Source organism: Balaenoptera borealis (assembly GCF_965194805.1).
Source record: "Balaenoptera borealis genome assembly, chromosome: 19".
NCBI lineage: Eukaryota > Metazoa > Chordata > Mammalia > Artiodactyla > Balaenopteridae > Balaenoptera > Balaenoptera borealis.
The window spans coordinates 202,130-222,680 of NC_138878.1; the positions used below are offsets into that span (position 1 = coordinate 202,130).

Here is a 20,551-nt window from a genome sequence, read left to right on the forward strand (position 1 = left end):
AGCACGGGCTCTAGGCGTGCGGCCTCCAGTAGTTGTGGCACGTGGGCTCAGTAGTTGTGGCTCGCGGGCTCTAGAGCGCAGGCTCAGTAGTTGTGGCACATGGGCTTAGTTGCTCCGCGGCATGTGGGATCCTCCCGAACCAGGGCTCGAATCCGTGTCCCCTGCATTGGCAGGTGGATTCTTAACCACTGCGCCACCAGGGAAGTCCCCTAATTTTCTTTGAAACCCCAGTGGTTGAGGGAGAAAAAAGGAAGAGGGAATCACTGTGCAAGCAGCAGATGGTCGTGCTTCCTTCCACCCATGTTCACAACTGGTGAGGGAGGGAAGCACTGCAATTCTACCCCATTTCACAGAGGATGAAACTGAGGCACAGTGAGACTAGGGGCTGCTCAGTGGAGATGGGGGCGAGTGTTGGAGAAGTCTGTGTCTGTGGGAACCAGTATAATTACTGCTCTCCAGGGGCCCCTGCTGGGTTTCTCTCCATAACTCGTGTCACTGTCTGATGTCCTGTCTTGTACATTTTCACTTGATTTTTGTCTGTCCCCACCCCCCTCCCGCACCAGACACTAAATAAAGGCTGTAGGCAAGGGTTTTGTTTGCTTTCTTCACTCTCTGGGGCCTAGAACAGTACCTAGACACGTGGGTGCTTACTTACAGGGACTGAGGAAGGGCTAGTCCTGAGTGAGACTGGCCCTCAGAGGAAGAATGTTCCACCTGGCAAGGGGCCCACTCCCCCTGTGACAGAGCGGGGAGAAGACAGACACGGCCCCAGACCTCAAGGAGCCAGACAGACAATAAGCAAAGGTGCAAATCAGTAAGAGATGTGAAGCACAGTAAGAAAATAAACAGGATGACAAGGTGGCAAACAAGGTCTGGGAGGAGGATATCATGCTCCAGACCAAGAGGGTAAGAAGGAGAGAACCGCAGGACAGCTGGGACAGAGAGCTCAGGAGCTGCACCTGCGAAGGCCCCCAGGCGCCAGAAGAGGCTGTGTGCCAGCGGAACAGAGAGCAGCCTCCTGCGGCCGGAGTCTGGTGAACGGCGAAGGGCGAGGAGGGGAACGGGAGAGGCGAGGGGCTGCGGGTCCCTGTAAACACACTGCCTTTGATTTGCGGTGAGATGACAGCTGTTGGAAGTTTCTTTTTTCTTAACAGCTTTATGGAGGTGTGATTGACATACGGCAAGCTTCATGTTTAAGTGCACCATCTGATCAGTTTTGACAATTGCATGCACCTGAGAAACTATGACGATCATTAAGATGGTAAGCCTGTCCATCCTCCTCCTCAAAGGCTTCCTCCTGCCCCCTTGCCATCCCCCCTCCCTGTCCCCACCTCTATCCCCAGGCAGCCACTGATCTGGGACATGCTGGCTCGATTCCAGCGTTAGCACAACCATGTTCATCTTTGTTCTCTAGTTTTCCTCTGACAATCATGCCGTTGTATTCCCCAGGGCTGCTGGAAGGAATGTTAGGTGTATGACAGGCGCTGGAAAGTGGAGGAATCCCGGGGAGACTCTCAGCTGACCTTATAAACGGTTCCTGCTGGATGAGAATACAGTCCTCCTCTAAAACCCTCAGAGAAGAAGACAGAAAAACATACGGAAGCATCCACACCAATGTCCCACGTCTATTAATACTTGAACTCTGTAGTTCCCAAGGAAATGGGACCCTAGTCAGCTTCCAAGTCCTGGTCTGAGGTGGATGTCGTCACACCCAGCCCACGGTGACTTGATTCCCTTCAGTTTTGCTTGGCTCCATCCTTCCTCCAAACCCCTGGTGCCCTGGCCCATCCTCTCTTGGGGAGGACCGCACACGCCACACCCCACCCTTGTGCTGGCAGCAGCCCCTGCATCTGGTGGCCTTGACATGCTGAGCTTTATTGCACTCGTATGTGTACCCACTCATTTATTATTATCTAAGCAAGTCGTTTTCAAAGAATTTTAAGAGCCTACGTCTTTTCTTTCAATTGGATCTATATGGAGTTCCAACTCCTAAAATATGAGCGGACGTGTTCTTTGCAGCTGGGGAAGGTGCCCTAGAGAGGGGAAGTGCCCTGCCACGTGGAGAGGGGCAGAGATGACGGTCATCTCCATTCCACACTCACTGCCCCCCTTCTCAAGCTGTCGTTGTCCCCCAGGGGTGGTGGGAACCATGATGATCGGCTCCAGCATCCTCCGTTCAAGTTGTGTCCCTGCTGCTGGAGGCCGGGGTCTTGGGCAGCTTTGCCTGTCTCCAGGCCTCGGCCTCTTCCTCTGAAGCATCTGCCTCACAAGTTTGCCGGGACATGTGACCTAGTGGATGAAGAGCTCAGGGCTGCCTGCCCCCAGAACAGGCCCAGCTGTGGGGCTGCGGGGACCCCAGTCTCAGATTACCAGATTTTGTAACTGAGGAATAATTGCTTAGTATAAACATGTCCCCAAGTGGAATGTTATTTGTTCTTCGTCTGAAATTCCAGTGTCACTGGGCATCCTGTATTTGCTTTGGCAGCCCTGTCCCTGGGGGTGAGGCCATCTCCTGGCCCCTGAGCAGCCCGCATGCCAGGCTGAGGGCGCAGGGCCAGGGCCGGGAGTGTGCCCAGGTCTGGATGCCCCTGGCCCATCACCCAGGCTGAAAGGGACAGACGGACCTGAAGGCAAAACAGCCAATGAGGTAGGTGGCCCCAAAGGCCATCCAATAGTGGTGTCAATACTGGATGGCACTGGGCCAATCAGAGCCCTTCTGGGAGGTTCAGGTGAGACTCAGTAGCCCCTGAGCGGGCTTCCCCTGCCCGCTCCTGTCCAAGCATCCCTGCAAATAATCTCGCCTCACCACTAATAACAGGCATGTGAGAGCTGACACTTAGGGCTTTTGTTACGGGCCACGTGCTGTTCCAGACACTTTCCACGTGTGCTCCTGTTTCCAGGCGCACAGCGAACCACGCTGAAATGCAGTGACGTAAAGCACAGCCATTCAGCTCGCTCAGGGATGCTGCGGGTCAGGAATGCACGCAGAGCCCAGGGCTGGCTTGTCTCTGCTCCACAACGTCTGCGATGTAGGGTAAGGAGTGAGGCTAGGACTGAGGAAAACAGGAGAGAACTAAATGGCCCCTCATAAGAAAGGGAGCCGGAGGCTCAAGGGACGGGGGCGAGGAACCCAGCAGGAGAGGAGGGAGGCGCCAAGCCCCCCCCGCAGGAGAGGAACCCCAGGGAGCAACAGAGGCGTCCTAGGCCATTGTGAGCGCTAGAGCGGGGTTGCTCTCTAGGCGGAGAAGGCAGGGTGGCCCAAGGAGGCCACCTTCATCTCAGTGACCCGAGCCAGGACGAAGTTCTCACAGGTGCAGGTGCTCAGGAGGGAAGTGGATCTGTGGCCACTTTAAGCAGAGTGGAGAGGTACAGAGCCTGGGCCGGACCCCCGGCCGTGCCACCTGCCAACGGGCAGACACTCACTTCTCTGAGCCTCGTTTCCTGCCTGGAAACCTGGTGGCCTCACTGTAAAGGTTAAAGAAGGCACAGGTTTGCACCCCTCAGGAGAGAGCCTGGGAAGACCGTGGGCCGGGGCACCCAGCCTGAGCACCTGGCTACCGGGAGCACCTTTGTCAGCACCTGGCGGGGGGCTCCAGTCTCTGGGGGTCCCTGAGCCCCTTGAGAACCTGAGCTGTGGACACCCCACCCCGCAGCGCATGGAGGCCGCAGCCCTGTGAAGCTGCCGTGGGCGTGGAGTCGGGGCCTTCACCACCCAGAGAGGAGGGCCCAGCGCGGGGCTCAGACACACACACACAGCAGTCACACTCACTGTAGCCTGGCCGCCTTGCGTGTGAGGTGGGCGAGCAAGCTCTTCAGGGTCAGCCGCGCGACGGGCTTGGAGCTGGCCTGGCCCGGAGCAGGCGCCCGGAAGCATCCGCTCCTGCCAGAGCCCTGGATGCCGGCCCTCCCGGGGCTTCCATTCCCTGGTCCAGATCAGCCCCTTCGGCCTCTCTCTGCCCAGGTATCCACCCAGAAGGGTGGGGTGCAGGGGTGTCCCGGGGGAGCTGGGCTTGATGAGACCCTGGCTTCGAGGGGTGGGGTGTGCGGAGGCCGAGGGCAGAGGGTCTGGGCCCGTCCAGCTCTGCACGGGCTCACCTGGGCCCCGGGCAGGCAGCGCCTCTGGGATTCCACTTCTCTCCCTATATGAGGAGGGGGCGGCCAGGTTTCCCCTTCCAGCGGGACCTTGGACGCCCTGCGGCCACAGGAAACGACCGCCAGGGGGCGCGTGGGCCAGAACTTCGCTCCCAGCCCGGCTGCGCCGGGTGCCGTGCCCACAACTCGCTGACCCGACCCGCCCTTCCCCAGGGCTCAAGCCCCAGCCCTCCAGCACACCACATTTTCCGGGGGAGTCCTCAAGGTCCTCACTCCCCTTTGGGTCTCGGCTGCCTGCCTCTAACGTCTAGCACCCGGATAAGCCAGAGGAAAAGTCTGCGGCACGAGTCACCCTGGAGGGGACTGGGGCTGGTCCCGGGTCGCCTGAGAGCACGCCTGGGCTTCCTGCAGCCATGGCCACCTTCTCCAGCGCCACCGCCAGGAGCTCCCCTGCCAGGGGCTGCACCTTGGGACAGCTGCAGGTTCCAAGCACAGGCCCGTCTCAGCCCCCACTGGGAGACAATGACGCTCTGTCCTGCCCCCGCCGCCGGGCCTCCCTGTCTGCCCCTCCTCACCCCTCTGGCCCCAACTTTCCAGAATAAGAAGAAATCTCCAGCACCAGGCACGGGTATCTGACAGCAATAAATTTATTAAGTATCCCCCCAAAATATAAACACAAACCAGTAAAAAAAACAAAACAAACCATAAAACATCAGGCCTGGAGCTGATAATAAAGCAGAGAGACAAACGGGCCACACAAAATGGATTTGACCTATGGCGGAAGACAGCTGAGAAGACTCACACAGGGCGGGGATGCTGTAAATACTAAAGGACACACACTTGGGAGCCCTAGGGTGACATGACCGGGCCTGGTGGGGGAAAGGGCAGGGGTGTGTCAGGGGCTACATGGCTCAGGGGACAGACCTCTCGGTCCCGGCCGCGGCCACGTCCCACCCCTTCAGCTGCTTCACTTGGGGCCCTGGGCCTCGGATTCCTCCTCATCATCTTCATATATCTCCCCCTCCTCCTCGGCCGTGGCGTCCTGGTACTGCTGGTACTCGGACACCAGGTCGTTCATGTTGCTCTCGGCCTCGGTGAACTCCATCTCGTCCATGCCCTCGCCCGTGTACCAGTGCAGGAAGGCCTTGCGGCGGAACATGGCCGTGAACTGCTCCGAGATGCGCTTGAACAGCTCCTGGATGGCCGTGCTGTTGCCAATGAAGGTGGAGGACATCTTGAGCCCGCGGGGCGGGATGTCGCACACGGCCACCTTCACGTTGTTGGGGATCCACTCCACGAAGTAGCTGCTGTTCTTGCTCTGGATGGCCAGCATCTGCTCGTCCACCTCCTTCATGGACATGCGGCCCCGGAAGACGGTGGCCACGGTCAGGTAGCGCCCGTGGCGGGGGTCGCAGGCCGCCATCATGTTCTTGGCATCAAACATCTGCTGCGTGAGCTCGGGCACCGTCAGCGCGCGGTACTGCTGGCTGCCGCGGGCGGTGAGCGGGGCGAAGCCGGGCATGAAGAAGTGCAGGCGCGGGAAGGGCACCATGTTCACGGCCAGCTTGCGCAGGTCGGCGTTGAGCTGGCCGGGGAAGCGCAGGGAGGTGGTGACCCCGCTCATGGTGGCCGACACCAGGTGGTTGAGGTCCCCGTAGGTGGGCGTGGCCAGCTTGAGGGTGCGGAAGCAGATGTCATACAGCGCCTCGTTGTCGATGCAGTACGTCTCGTCCGTGTTCTCCACCAGCTGGTGGATGGACAGCGTGGCGTTGTAGGGCTCCACCACCGTGTCCGACACCTTGGGTGACGGCACCACGCTGAAGGTGTTCATGATGCGGTCGGGGTACTCCTCGCGGACCTTGCTGATGAGCAGCGTGCCCATGCCCGAGCCCGTGCCGCCCCCCAGCGAGTGGGTCAGCTGGAAGCCCTGCAGGCAGTCGCAATTCTCACACTCCTTCCGCACCACGTCCAGGACCGAGTCCACCAGCTCGGCACCCTCCGTGTAGTGGCCCTTGGCCCAGTTGTTGCCGGCCCCGCTCTGACCTGGGACGGGGGCAGGGGGACACGGACGGGGTCAGACCTCCAGAGCCTGCCTGAGGGCAACCGCGGACACAGCCCTGTGCCTGTTTACCCTCCATGAAGTGGGGTTGCCCGCACCTTCTCACCCCCTCCCTGGCTCTTAGCACCAGCCACACCGTGTGGGGAGTCGATCAGCGCTCCCCTCCAGCCCACCCACCCTCTGGCCGGCTGTGCTGGAAGGTAGACTGCAGCCCCCAGAATCCCTTGCAGCCCGGGGTCGGGAGGAGGGTCATGCCCATCAGTTGGGGTGCTGAGCGCTGGGGGGTGGAAGCGGGGTGTGGCCTTCCTCCTGTGGCTGTGTGAGCACCCAGGGCCCTGCCGCCAGAGTCACGGGTGTGAGGACAGCTGCGTTGCGTGCTCGTGAGCTGGTGTCCTCTGGAGGCTCTGCTTCTGCCCCCCGCCCCCACCCAGCCCCCCATCTCTCTAAGGATCCTGTGAGCTCAAGCCTCTGTTTCACACATCGTTCTGCTTGAAATCACAAGTGGTGTCTGTTCCTTGCACAGAACCCTTTCTCTGGGACTCTGTCCCAAGCTGCAAATTGGGGAGATCAGATCTGCTCTGCACAGGGTCACAGGCAGGGGTGACTCTGCCCTTGTTTCTGTTGATCTGGGTTTGCCGGCAGTGGGGTCCACCAGGAGAGGCTGGGGCAGGGGAAACTTACCGAAGATGAAGTTGTCAGGCCTGAAGAGGTGCCCGAAGGCCCCAGACCGGACGCTGTCCATGGTTCCAGGCTCCAGGTCCACCAGGATGGCCCGAGGCACATACTTGTGAGCTGAGGGCAGAGGGGTGGGTTACGTGGGTCACAGAAGCTAGGCGCCCCTCCTGCCCCCTAAGTCCTGCCCCGGACTGCCAGCCTCGTGCTCTCACCCTAAGAGCTCAGACTCTAGGGTCAGAGAGGCAGGAGCCATGTGTGAAAAGGGAGTCATGGTTGACATCCGGACAGCCAGGACCAAATCCCATGTCTACGTGGGCAGGTTAATATTTTGCCAGTTCACTAAAGACACCATTTCGCACCAGTTGCTGAGTAGCCCCTGCTCGACCTCTCCAGGTAACCCCTGCTCTGGACCCTCCCATGGGCCTCCCGAAGGGGCCTTTGGGACCCTGCCCAGCCCTGGCCATTCCACCGGACTGTGCGTGTGTCTCATGGCCATTAAACACATTTGACTCTCGCTAGGGTTATTAGGATCCCTTGTCTTTATTCTGTGAGTCTCTGGTTGCACCTGCCAGCCAACCGAAAGGAGGGCAGCGATGCTGGGCCCCAGCAGTCAAGGTCCCCCCACCCCACCCCTCGGTCCAGGATGGGGGCTCACAAGAGGCCTCGTTGTAGTAGACGCTGATGCGCTCCAGCTGCAGGTCCGAATCCCCTACATAATTGCCACTGGGGTCTATCCCGTGCTCGTCGCTGATGACCTCCCAGAACTGCAGGGGGAACGGAGGGGTCAGTAGGTGGTCGTGACCCCCACCAGGCCCCTTCCCTCCCGTAGCCTTGAAGCCCTGGTACAAAATTAGGGGCTTGGTCCCAAAGCCTGCACTAGGCCTTTGAGTGACTTTGAAAAAGAGCCCCTAGCTCTGTCGTCTGTAAGAAAATTGTCATAATAAATATGCATGTCCATGGAGACCAGAGCTTTCAGGGTGGTTCAGGGCTCAACTGACACAGACCCGGGCCCCCAGACCCGGCTCTGCACTTGGTGACCAGGGGCCTTGGGCAGTCCACTTCTCCATGAGTAATAAACACCCTCTTGGGGTGTTTCTTTTTTAATTCCCTCCTTTCAGATGAGAAAGCTGAAGCACAGAGAAGGTAAGTGCTGGAGACAGGGTCCAGGATATGCGTGCCCCTCAGTGTCGAGGCAAAGATGTCCAGTGACAGGGCCTGGCAGCGTCCAGCCCATCAGCAGCCTCAGCCAACAGGAACCACAGGGGCCTAAGTGGGGACTCACTTGCCTGGGGTTACCCAGCCTGGCCAAGCTGAGACGGCACAGCTCCAGCTTCAAGGGCTCACTCTGTCCCCGGCCTCCTGCCCTGCTCGCCCTGGGCAGGAACCTACCGCGCTTCTCTCAGGACTGGGGCAGGGCAGGACCACCCCTTCCCAGCTGCGTGACCTTGGGCAAGTCCTGAAGATTCTCTGTGCCTCCGTGGCCTCACCCGTTCAGTGGGCCTGATGATGAAGCCAGGTTGTTGTGAGAATAAAGCAAGTTACTCTGCCCAGAGCCTGTGAATGGTGAGTGCCGTGTGGGATTATTAGCACGCAGACACCCGCCCTGGGTGAAGGGAAGGCTGCACAGTGCTCTGTGCTCGCCCCAGGGGCACTTCCAGGCTGTCTCAGAGCACAGCTGCCCGTGCAGGCCGGAGATCGTGGTCACACACCGTGTGACTGACCAGTGCCCCTCCCGTTTGCCCCTCAGGGTTGGGGTGACTCAGAAGAATGGGTGTGAAGGCCCCAAGAAGCAAAGGGCCTCTACATATGGGTCATGTGCTGGGGAAAAGACTGCTCAGTGAGAAAAGCAGTTAGAAATCAGTTTTCACGTGCGTATCTATATATAGATGTCTCTGACAGACATTCAAAAACCTGCTCCCGGCAGCCGTGCCTGAGAGTGGTCCTGGGTGGGGGGAGAGGCTTTGACACTGCACACCATTTGGTTCTTTGGGAATTTTGGTCATGTGCATGTTAACTTCTCCAAAAAAAAAAAAAAAGATTAGTTAAAATTTTAAAAAATCTTAAAACCTGAAAAGTATGAACAGTCATTATTATAAAATGCACAGAAGAATCTTGGCATTTCACCCAAAGAGACTGTTATCAGAGGTCAGCTCTCAGCAAGGGTGGGGGCTGGACTTCTTCCTCCTTTGTGTGTTTTTGTCATTGATAAGTTTTCTTCTTTTTTTCTGCATTAAGTGTGTATTAACGCTGTAATTAGCGGTGTCACTGAAGCATTCAGGGCCTGATCAGAGCTTCCTCCCACTGCTTGGTTCCCCATGCCCTCCTCAGGAGAGTGTGAGCCGGGGGCCTTGCTCCCCACAGCCCTGGAACACCCCAGACCTCTGGCTTCAGAGACACCCACAGCCCCTGTAGAGAAGGGATGAGCTTGAGATGGCAAGTGTGGGAGGGGCAGAGAGTGTCTCAGCCACCGAGCTACCAACACATCTATGGAAAGTTCTCTGGACCCCGCTATGGAATGCATAGGCTTCCAGGAGGCAGCAGACCAGAGTGAGTGCAGACTCCAGCACTGGCCAGTGTGTGCCAGTGACTCCACCTCTCAGGACCTCCATTTTCTCATCTGTAAAGTGGACATAATATGATACCCACTTCAAGTGGTCAACTCAAGGCCTGACACATAAAAGCAGTCAGCAAATGTTGGCCTCACCAAATTAAAAGGCCTTAGATGTTATTTAAATTTGTAAAGTCATATTCACTGATAAATAAAATAAAATCAATATACTTTGGAATATTGTGTTGCAATAAAAGATCATCACTTGTATGAGCAGATCTCCAAGGCACACCCTTAGGGGAAAAGGCACATTGCAGTGATATACAGAGTAAAAGCAAAAATCTCGCAGCAGATGCTATATTTTTTATACATAGGTGCATATGCCCAGAAGATGGACTAGAATGGTGGAAAATACTTGTCCTGCCTGAAGAGAGGGACCGAGAGGGGTGAGGTGCTCACATGGGCACTTTAGCCTTATCTGCAATGTTTCAACTTTTTAGAAGGAGAATATGTTAATAATAGCTTTTGTAGTTAAAACAAATACGAATTGTAATTTAAAATAATAAAAACTTAGTAGAATATATTATATATACAGATCATATAACATTTAATAAATAACAAAGTACTATTTTATAAATTAAAGAATAATTATGATCATCACTACAGATGAGAAAACTGCCAGATGGCGCGTGGACCCCAGGGTCCAGGCCAGGGCTCCTATTTCAGACCCCACGGTTTTGTCTCGAGCTGGGGGCGTGCGCCGCGGCGCTGTCCGTGGTGCTGACCTTTCCGGCGCCTACGCTCGTGGGCGGGGGAGGTGGCGGGGCGCGCGCAGGAGCCCAAGGCAAGAGGGGTGCAGTGGCTCCCGGGAGGGAGGGCTGGCCCACTGGGGGCCGTTAAGCCCCTCTAGGACCCCATGCCCCTCCCCGGCCCGTGCACAGCGAGCACCGACAGGACCCAACTGGGAGGGGCGGGGGGTGGGGGTGGTGCGGAAACCAGAAATTCCTCTTCCCATTGGCTGTCAGGGCCAGGGCCCGCCCTTCCGAGGCCCCGCCCAGCGGCCGAGAGACTGGGCGCAGACAAAGGCTCCAGGACGGCCCTGCCCCCCTAGGGGAGGAGGGTGGGGTTCCCAGACTCTTCGCCCCACTGTGGGAGCTGGGGGCTCCCTGCCCATCCTGATGTGTCCACACAGGCCTAGATTCAAACTCCTGCCCTGTCCCTCCCAGGCGTTTTTTTTATCCTTGGGGGAAGGGCGACACCCAATCCCACCGCAGCCTCGAGAGGTGCAGCGCCCAACACGTAGTGGTCATTGTCACGAGTCATAAATGCTGTCATGTCACCTCTCACGAGAGCCGTGCTCTCTCTTGGCCCCGATCGCCCTGACCTCCCTCCATAACTTCCACTCCCATCCCCACCCGCAGCCAGGCCCTCCCCCAAGTGGGCGGCCCGCCCCCAAGCAGGGGAAGCAGCCCCTCTTGCCCACCCCAGTCAGCTACTGCTGGTGATGGGCGAAAAAAGTTTGCTATCCCTCCACCAGGAGGCCACAACCAGTACGGAAGCTGGAAACAAAAATGGCCAAGGAACGCCTGCCTGTCCACAGGGCAGGTGCTGTGCGCCGGGGCAGGCAAATCCCCACACACGCTGTGAGCGCGTCCAGTTCGGTTCTGGAGATTTTCCAGGGCAGGGAGGCCGGAAGGAAACCACTAGACTGCTTCCATTGGTCACTGCAAAGGGCAGTGGTTGAAAAGGAAGAAACGATCCCCCTCCCCCCCAAATCCACCACTCTCTCTTTTGCATTGTTAAAAAGGATCAGATATTAGTTTTAAAAACAAACAAGAGTTAAGGAAATTAAGCCAAAATGAATAAAAAGTAATGAGCAAACCCAAGGGCCACTGCACTTGAAGCAGGAAAAATCTCTGCGGAGGCCACTGTCCAGCACTCGGGCCGCTGCCTCTGCCCTGCCCCCCACCCATGGGGCTGCAGCTGGGCATGAACATGCCCTTGCCTGATCCGTGCCGGTCCAGCCACAGAAGGAAGCCCCGTGACAGGATCACCACTCCCACAGGCTCACGGTGGGACCCAGGCTGCCCTGCTTCCCTTCAGTGACCCCTGACTATCGGAGGAGCAGATGCTCAGGGCAGGCCTGGCCCCTGTGACCACATTAATGAGCCCATGGCCCCTTCTGCCCGTCCAGGGCAGCTGTCAGTGACAGCCCCCAGAGCCCTGATTTAATTTGAGGCCTTGGTCCCTCAGGCCTCCCCTCCCCCAGCCCCTTCCTCTGGCAGGCACAGCTGTCTCCTCGGTGATTAGGGTGTCTCCCCACTATGCCCTCCCCCCCATGTGAGGCGCCTCCACCCTAGAGCCCAAGTTGCAATTTACATCTCAGCCACGTGGCTGCCACAGCCCTGTTGTAATTAGCTTTTTGTTCTTGCCCGGTTTCCATGGCAACAGCCTCCAGAGGAAGCCTTTCCTGGCCCCTTCCCCTCCAGGACCTGTCTCCTCCCACTGCCTCCTTGGGGAACCAGCTCGACACCATCCCTCGCTGGGTCCCTGGCCTTGGTGCTGACAAAGCAACCCGCCCCCCCCCCCCATATTGTTCTGAGGAGAGCACAGGGGGCAGCAGGCCGCACCCACCCAGCCTGAGCCCTGCACTGGGCATCTGCAGAGACTGAGAGCCGGAGGGTGGAGAGGCTCTGTCTCCACTTGCTGTGTGACCTTGGGCAAGGGACAGCTACCCTGGACTTAGGGATGGGACACCTGCCTCCTGGGTTCGGCTGGGGATGACGCCATCCCCTTCCCGCCTCAGTTCCAACATCTGTGAGGTGGGCTAACAATGGAGGGGAGGGGCCTAGTGGTGAAGTAGCTCTCGACCCCACCCGCCCACCCCGGCTTTGTTCCCACGTCCGACCCCGAGACTCGCGGTCCCTACGTGGGTTTGATCCAACCCTGTGGCGAGGGGCGACAGGTTGCCCAGGCAGGGCTACGCTGAGGGAGAGTCCAGTCCTCGACCAAGGTCATCCCGAGTCCGGGCCCAATGCCTCCCCCAACAAAGGAAAAGGGTGGGGCCAGGAAGCTGAGGGTGGTCAAAGCTAGGCGGGGGCATGCGGGCGGCTCTGGACGCTTGGAGGGTACCAAGTTACTGGCGTGCCGGGGTGGGGGGGATCATTACGGCTTTGCGGGGGGCCCCACCCAAACCTGCCCACCCCACCCATCTCGCCCGAGGCTGCATTGTGACCCCAGAGAAGAGGGCCACGCCCAGCCAGCGCCCCCCCGCCACCCCGCACCTGCAGCGGCGGGTGGATGGAGCGTAGAGGCTGACCTGCGCTGTGCTCCCGCAGGCCCGAGGTAAGCCCGGTAGGGGCAGAGGAAAGGCGGGGGTGGGAATGGCAGAGGGGACGACCCGGCGTCCCGGCAGCCCGGAGAGAGGGCCAGCCCATCCTTCTCTTCTAGGCTTCGCAGTGGCGAGTGAGGCTCGGGGTGCGGCTCTGCGCGCACCGCCTCCCTGCTTCCCTCCCCCCGGGGACCGGCTCGAGGGGTAGGCGGGGGGGACCCGGGATGCGCGCCGGGTGCGGGGCCCGGCGCAGGGGGGCGGCGCGCGGCCTCACCTTGGCCCCGATCTGGTTGCCGCACTGGCCGGCCTGGATGTGCACGATCTCCCTCATGCTCGGTGCGTGTGGCGGGCGGCTGCGGGACGCAGGCGGACGCGCTGGGGCCGGGGCTGGCTGCGGAGGATCTGCCGCCCCCGCCGCCCGCTCTTATAGGCTGGGCCCCGCCCGCCGCGCCCGGCCTGGCGTCATCGCGCGCGGCCAATCCGGGGACGCCGCCGCAGAATGCGGCAGGGCTGCAGCATCAGCACCGCGCATCCCCGCTCCACCGCGCGCTGCAGCGCCTCCTCCCGCCGCCCCAGGGGTCTGGGGACCGCGCACCCGAAAGGAGGGGCTGGCGAGCTCCAGGGAGGACAATAGAAGCCCCCTTGGCCCTCGGCCCCAGCCCCGGCTGCCGTCTCTATCCCACCCCAGCGGCAGCCTCACCCCTGGGCTTTGCGAGGAGGGTTTTTCTTGTCCACACCTGTGTAGGGACCAACCCCATCTCCCACCCCGAAAGGCCAACATGGACGCCTCCCAGCTCCCTGTCTTGTGTCGCGAAGGGGCAGACCAGGTACTCTGAGCTTTGCCGGGTCCCTTAATGGCGGGGTGGCCAGGAAAAGGCTGCAGCAGGCACCGACTTCTCAACAGAAGAAAGAAATCATGGGGCAGGGCTCCCAAACGTCTGAGTCAGAAGGGCTGTGAGTGCAGGAGGGTGGCGGTGGGTTGCTATGGCATCTCAGTTTTACTGTTCTTCTCTGCACTGGGGGATGCCACCTGCCCCTTCTTCCCCAGGGGGCTGCCATGAGATTCCAAATGGACCTAGCAGGTGGGGCTGCTTTGTACCCCTGCCAGGCAGAGCACCTGGCATGTAGCTGCTGCTCAGTGGACGTCGGTGTCAGGAATTGTCATAAGGCCACAAACAAGCCAGGCACAGAACTGACGAGGGGGTGGGGCAGTGGTTTCTGTCTGACTCACTCTCCCTGATGTCACCTGTACCCCTGGAGTCTTGGTCCAAGTGAGGCCAAGGAAATTCGGTGGGCTGGGGGACCTATGTAGGGAGATGGTGTGCGCATAAGGGAGAGAAGGGAGGCGGTGAAGTGGGCACGCAGTTCAGAGGCTGGACGACCCACTGGCCTAGCGGTCTGCTGGGGTCAGACGTTATAGTGAAGCCGCCTGTCATAAAGTCCTCCTGATATTTCAGTAACAAAATCCTCAGGAGGGGTCTCGGCCACAGCGTGCGGACCTGTTCCTGTCCGTGCGTTCACACTGCTTGTGTGGTGTGGCTGTGTGCACGACCCTCTCTCTCTCCTCTTGCAGCTTCCCCAGTTTGGCAAGTCTAGAAATGGGCCTTTTGTTCTCGAGAGACGCCCTCCCTCACAACACGTCCATGATGTGGCTTTCTGTGGTTGGCTTCCAGCTGCCTGGGGCCCCTCCCTGTCCCCGTTCAGGGGGTCCTGGTGAGCGTTTGGCTCTTCCCTGGAGCTGGCTGCGCCTCCCTGTTGAGCAAAGGAAGAAGCTTTGCATCCTGTTGACCAGGACCCATCACCCGCCCTGCCGCCCTGCAGGATGGCATCGGGCCAGGCCAGCTCCCCCTCCATCCCCAGAGGGCTCTGGTGCCCGGCTCGAGGCTGACTCATCATCCTGTCTCCCAGCAAAAGCCGGCCCTGCTGGGAACCAGCTCCCAGCTCCGAGGTCAGCAGTCAGGGCTGGAGCTGCCAGTGGTGGGCGGGCAGGAACTGGCCGGGACAGGGCTCGGGTGGCTGGCCAGGGGGCGGCAGGGGCTGCAGGCATTACTAGACCTGCCTTGGATTTGGCTGGTACCATCACTGTTCCTCCACTGAGCCTGTACCAGGAAGGGGGTCGAATGTATGCTGTGTCTGTGGAGGAACCGGGTGGGAACTCAGCCCAGGGTCGCAGCAGAGGGAGGGCCCAAGGGCTCCCAGCATCAGGCAGCACGGTCCACCCCAGAGGCCCACTCCCCTGGGGCTTGGACACCCCTGCAGCCCCTGGACAGCCTCACCCCATTCTGGGCGGCCTTGCCTCACACTCCCCAGGGCTGGTGGAGCCCTGACCCTCCTCCCAGAAGGGCAGTACTTGGAAGAGAGCAGACCCCAGCCTCCGGGCCGCCCTGCCGCTGGACGAGGCAGGGATACGGACGAGGGGCTGCGGGACTGGGCCGAGAGAGGGCCACGTTCTGGCCAGGGTCACACATGGGTCACTGTGGTCCTGCTTGTGCTGCAGTTGAGGGCGCCTGCACAGTGTTGGGGTCTTGTCACCATGGTGGTGACTGGGGGCAGGGCAGCTGCTGCCCTTCCGCCAGTTGCTCTGGGCTGGGGTTTGCACCCCAGAGAGAAAGCAAAGACAGAGGATCGAGTGGGTGTGGTCAGGTTCTCCACGCTCTCCCCCAGGTGGGGCTGTGGTTTCCTCACCTGGGCAGGCCAGCCACGGTTTCTGGCCAGTTCCTGGGACTTCCTTCCTTCCTTCCCCTCTTCAGCCCCGCCCCCATTCCTCCACCTCAAGCTTCAAGCAGCTTCTGGAAGGAGGCAAGACAGATGGCAAGGAGGCTGCACCAAACATAGAATTTATTACTAGACTGCTTCCTGGCCCCAGGAGCCTGGGTACCGGTCCCCGATTCAGGCCGATGGCCCCTGCTTCACCCAGAGCAGGTGTTGGCCGGCACTGTCTGCCGGGGGCGTGCGGTGTCGACAGATGGGCTGAGCCCTGGCTCTCCGGTCACCACTGAGCCTTAGAAGAGAGAAGCCCCGCCCTCCCACCTTGCTCCACACCTTCCTCCTTGCTGGTCACGAAGTCCTTGGAGCAGCACTGCCGACAGCTTTTGCCGCCACGCTGCACATCCCAGTGGGCGGGGTGGCGGGGAGGCAGTCCCCAGAGTGGGTGCGGCGGGTCTCTGGATGAGGGGGGACTCTAGAGACGTGGGCAGTGCCCCGCCGTCTCCCCAGCCTCCTCCATCCCCGACAGCTCCTCCTGGAGCTTCGTGCCATTCCTCTCTCGGGCCCCAGAGGGTCTGTGCGTCCACACCTTCAGAGGTGGCCTAGCCCGTCCTCTCTGCCAAGGGACTGCCCCGGCCACCCAGGGCTTGGGCCGCACGACAGCACCCCCTCCCTCTGCCCAGCAGCTCACCAGGAGCCCTGCAGCACCTCTTGGAGCGTCTTCCGGAGCTCCTGGCTGCGGAAGGCGTAGATGAGAGGGTCCACGATGGCGTTGCAGATGATGAGGGTGAGGAAGAGGTTGAAGTTCTTGAAGACGCAGCCACAGGTGGGGTGTTGAGGGCAGAGGACGATGAGCGAGAGGTGGAGGAAGAAGGGGCCCCAGAAGAGGAAGAAGGTGCCCAGCAGGATGGTGAGGGTGGCCGCGCCCTTGAGGCCGAAGCCCTGCTGGGTGGAGTGCTGCCTCTTGTGGAGCCGGGCAATGCCCCGGGCGTGCTGGCATGCCCGGGCCAGCATGTGGACGTACAGCACCGCCATGAGCGCCAGCATGGCTACGAAGAAACTTACGAGACACAGCAGGACTGCCGCGTGGTTGTAGTAGGCGATGAAGAGGGTGCTGGCGAGGACGCTGGCCACCCAGATGGCCGCGATGGCCCGCCACGCCCTGGGCAGCGTCACGAGGCTGTGGTACCGCAGGGCGTAGAAGATGGAGATGTAGCGGTCCACGGCGATGGCGCCCAGGAAGCAGAGGCTGGACACCATGGAGCTGCAGATGAGCACATCAATGACGTCGTCCAGCTGCTGCACCACGGCAGCCCAAGGGGCCATGGCGCCGGCCTCCAGCAGCAGCATGACGGCCGTCTCCAGCACGTTGCTGACACTCACAAGCAGGTCGGACGCGGCCAGGCAGCAGATGAAGTAGTACATGGGCGAGTGCAGGTTGCGGTTCTTGATGATGGCGGCCACCACCAGCACGTTCTCCACGAGACTCACCAGCCCCAAGCTGAGGAACAGCCCTTCGGGAACGGACACCTCCAGGCACTGGGGCCCCGTCTGGTTGGTGGCCAGCCCGAGGCGGGGGGTGGCTGGAGACGTGGAGTTGAGGGGACCCAGCAGCTGCCTCTGGGGGCCGAGCACTGGCATCGTCCTGCCAGGGAGCAGGAAGAGGTCCTTGCTCTCAGGGTCCCGCTCAACTCATGGCTCCACCGGGAGGCCCCTCACACTCCGTCCTCCGGGGCTGGGCAAATGTCGGCCCAGGCGCGGCCCCAGGCCTCTCCACCAGAGTCCAGTCACTTCCCAGCCAGGACCCCAAGCTCCCAGTTGCCGGCCCTGTGGGCTCAGTGTCTCTCTCCTGGTCCTCAGTGCACCTCCCCTCTTCCCTGGAGGTGCGGTCGCCCAGATCCGGACATTTCTAGGCCTCTTGCTACCTCCGGTCCTACGAGACCTCCTGCCTTCCTCAGCATCTTTAAAGTCATCCGCAGAGCCCCTCCTCCTGAGGGCGGCACCGTGACGGGCGTGTGCCCGGCTGCAGCGTGAGGGCTGCCGCTAGATGGCGCAGCTGGCACCCGGGCCTGTCCCGGCTGCTTGGCGCTCAGACCACTGCAGGCAGTCTGGCCAGCCGCGCCCGTGCTCAGCCCACCTCCCCTCCAGGTGTCGCGGGCACGGGAGTTCCGCTCCGGACCTGCCTCTGAGACTTACACACACACACACACACACACACACACACACACACACACACACACACACGCACCCCGCCTGCCCCACGTTAAACGCTGACTGAAGGCGGCCCTGCCCCAAGGACCCCCAGCCGAGCCAGCACTCTGTCACTAAAGAGGGCCCGGTGCTGACGACAAAGCCTCCTCTGAGGGCGGGGTGGGTGTGGACCGCGGGGCCGGCCCCTCACGGGTTGGGGAAGTCAGGCGGGCCGAGGGTCTGGTGCTCTGAAGGCGCTGGGCTGTGATGTTCCCGTTTGGGTCCGTCCTGTGCCCCCCACCAGACGGGGAAGGGCGCACCTGCTCACCAGCGTCAGCTCCCTTCCCTGCCCTTGACGACTCACACAGCCCTTTCCCCCTTTGCCTCCGCTGGTGCTATTTATTGAAGCGCGTCGTACATGAGAGTACACGAATCATAAACATGCAGGTTGGTGCACACCTCATCCAAATACAGCCGGGAGAGCAGCACCCAATCAGTCAGTCAATCAAACACTGACTGCACCAGACCCTCCGGGGTGTCCTCCTGGCCCCGACCATCGGTTACCTTTGCCTGTTTTGGAACCTGATACGTGTGGACTCTGGACCCTTCCTCACTCAGCACTGAGACACCCTCGCGGCCACACGCAGCGGTCGTTAACGCGCAGGCCGCGTGGGCGTTTGGGTGGCCCCCGTCCGTCACAGACACTGCTGCTGGGTGACACACAGGGGTGGGACCGCATGGTCAGAGGCACACCTTCAGCTCTGGTAGATTCTGCCAAACCGTTTTACACCCTGGTGGACCTGTTTGCCTGTTTCTGGCCATGCACGAGCCCCCACCCGCCACGTAGAGGAGGGTGGAAGGAAGGGCCTTGCCTGGGCTCCGCAGGAACCAGGGCGCCCCACCTCCTGGTGGAGAACCCCAAAGGGAACAAAGGGTCCCAGGGCAGGACCACGAGGCAGAGCCACAGTGGGGGCGGTGCTGGCACCGCTGCCCTGAACCCCGGCGTCTCTGCCCCGTGAGTCCCAGGACTCCCTGGCCGCCGGGCGAGCAGTGTCCTGCCTCTAGCTTACGTGTCATCACGGCTCCATCAATGAGGCCTTTGAGACTGCCGTGCCTCCCCGGACCCAGCGCCCCCAGCCTGAGACTTCAAAGGCCAGGAGAACTGGGGGGCCTTTGCCATGAGACCACAGCCCTCTTCCTGGGGAGGCCTCGAGACTCCCTGTCTGGTTCTCACCCCGAGGGAGGGGGACAGCAGGTACAGCTGAGCTGCGATTGGTCACAGGCCTGGGAAACGTCCACGTGAAACCACAGCTAACCCTGCGGCCAGTCCTACCCGCTTGACCTCTAGTGCCCCCGGAAGAAAGCAAGTGAGGACTGGCCAGACAGGCGGTGGGGGGGACGGCCACCCCCTCAGAGGACATACCACATGAGACCACGTGCTGACCACTCATGAGGCTGTGAGGGCAGGAACTGTCTCAGTGCTGGGTCCCCAGCACCAGAACAGGGTCAGGCCCGCAGCACACAAAGGCTCAGCATGTAAGGGAGCTCATGGGAGCTGGAGCCCGACGAGCTGCTGCCTGCAGAGCCAAGGGGCAGCCCTGTCTAGCCACAGCCATGCCGAGGCGGCCTGCCTTTATGGGGGTCCCCCGACGGCAGCCATGGGGAGTGCAGCCAGCCCCCCTGCCCCCTCCCCTCACCAAGGAGAGATCTCAGGAAGACCTGGCCCAGAGCTGGGTCACAGGGTCTGCGTTCCAGGGTTGTCCAGTTTTCTTTAACTTGGGGAAAGGAGGGGCTTTTGTGCCCACCCTTTGGTGCCCATGCTGAAGACCTGAGGTGGCGTGTGACCTGATGGGAAAGAGCACAACCCATCAGCAATCCATGAGCAGCGCAAGGCCTGAGTGGTCAGTTGAGCCTTTACAGTAGGTGTCTAGATGTGAGGGCCCTGGCTGTCTTCTCACCCCCATTAGACGGAGCAGCATGACTGAGCACTGGGTGGGCAGCAGGCCTGGGGGTGGTGAGCAGTTTCATCACTTCCTGGGCCCAGCCTCTGCTTCACTATCCCCAGGACACTGGCTCTTCATTTTAAAGTTTGATTCCTGGTTGCAAGATGGCTGCTGTAGCTCCACACATCACATCCTCACCTAAATGTATTTAAGGTTGGAAGAGGTAGGGTGCCAAGCTCTCCTTGCTTGCCTGTCATTTTCAGAGATCAAACCCCTTCCCAGAAGACCCCCAGCAGACTGTCTTACTTGCTGAAGTTCATCACAGGCTACCCTGGTGGGGACCATGTGGTTCTAGTGCAGGCTCAGTCTCTGAGCTGGCTGTGGATGGTGGGAGGGGTAACCACATCTGCAGGGCCCTGTCCTTGCCACGGGTGTTCAAGGCACAGAGGCACCCCCGACTTGGGAACAGCTGGAAGGATGACCTCACAGGCCTCTGCAGTAGGTGAGCCCACATCACGATCAGGATGCCACAGACTTCCTGGAAGATGGGCCAACGGACCAGGACTTGGGTGCATGCTGACAGGAGATGGCTGGGTCACACTTCCTGCCACACTGACCAGCCTGGGGCCCCAATCACACCCTGGAGCACACGGGCAGCCTCTGTGGGTAGAGGTCAGGGCTGGGAGGGTGCCCAGCGTACAGGGTAGCATGTGGGGCTCACAACCTTGGTGGCCTGGATCCTTCCAGAACCAAACAGGATCCTTGGTCACAGGCAGCCCGTGTGGTTCTGAGCTGTCACTCAAGAGCACCAGGTCCCATCCCTTCACCCTCCCCAGCCCGCGGTCCGTTCACCCCTGGACCAAGTGCCCCCCAGTCTCTGCCACGTACACCCCCCCGAGCTGCCAAGACGAGCGTCCTTTCCAAAGCACACCTCTCGGCCTCCCCACTGACGGCGCTCCCGGAAGCGAGCGTGGAGTCTGGCTCTGCGATGCCCCAGGCCGGCAGGG

At 60.5% G+C, this 20,551-nt stretch overlaps 2 protein-coding genes across 2 annotated transcripts; both read right to left on the reverse strand.

Moving 5' to 3' along the window:
- Nucleotides 1-4,721: 4,721 nt before the first annotated feature.
- Nucleotides 4,722-13,120, reverse strand: TUBB3 (tubulin beta 3 class III). Its single transcript, XM_082369531.1, has 4 exons — nucleotides 12,980-13,120; nucleotides 7,482-7,590; nucleotides 6,833-6,943; nucleotides 4,722-6,135 (listed from the first exon to the last, which is right to left on the reverse strand). Exons 1-4 carry the CDS (start codon nucleotides 13,034-13,036, stop codon nucleotides 5,060-5,062), a joined length of 1,353 nt encoding a protein of 450 aa, XP_082225657.1. The 5' UTR covers nucleotides 13,037-13,120; the 3' UTR covers nucleotides 4,722-5,059.
- Nucleotides 13,121-15,523: 2,403 nt separating this feature from the next.
- On the reverse strand, nucleotides 15,524-20,547 carry MC1R (melanocortin 1 receptor). Its single transcript, XM_082369545.1, has one exon. It carries the CDS (start codon nucleotides 17,050-17,052, stop codon nucleotides 16,099-16,101), a length of 954 nt encoding a protein of 317 aa, XP_082225671.1. The 5' UTR covers nucleotides 17,053-20,547; the 3' UTR covers nucleotides 15,524-16,098.
- Nucleotides 20,548-20,551: the final 4 nt, after the last annotated feature.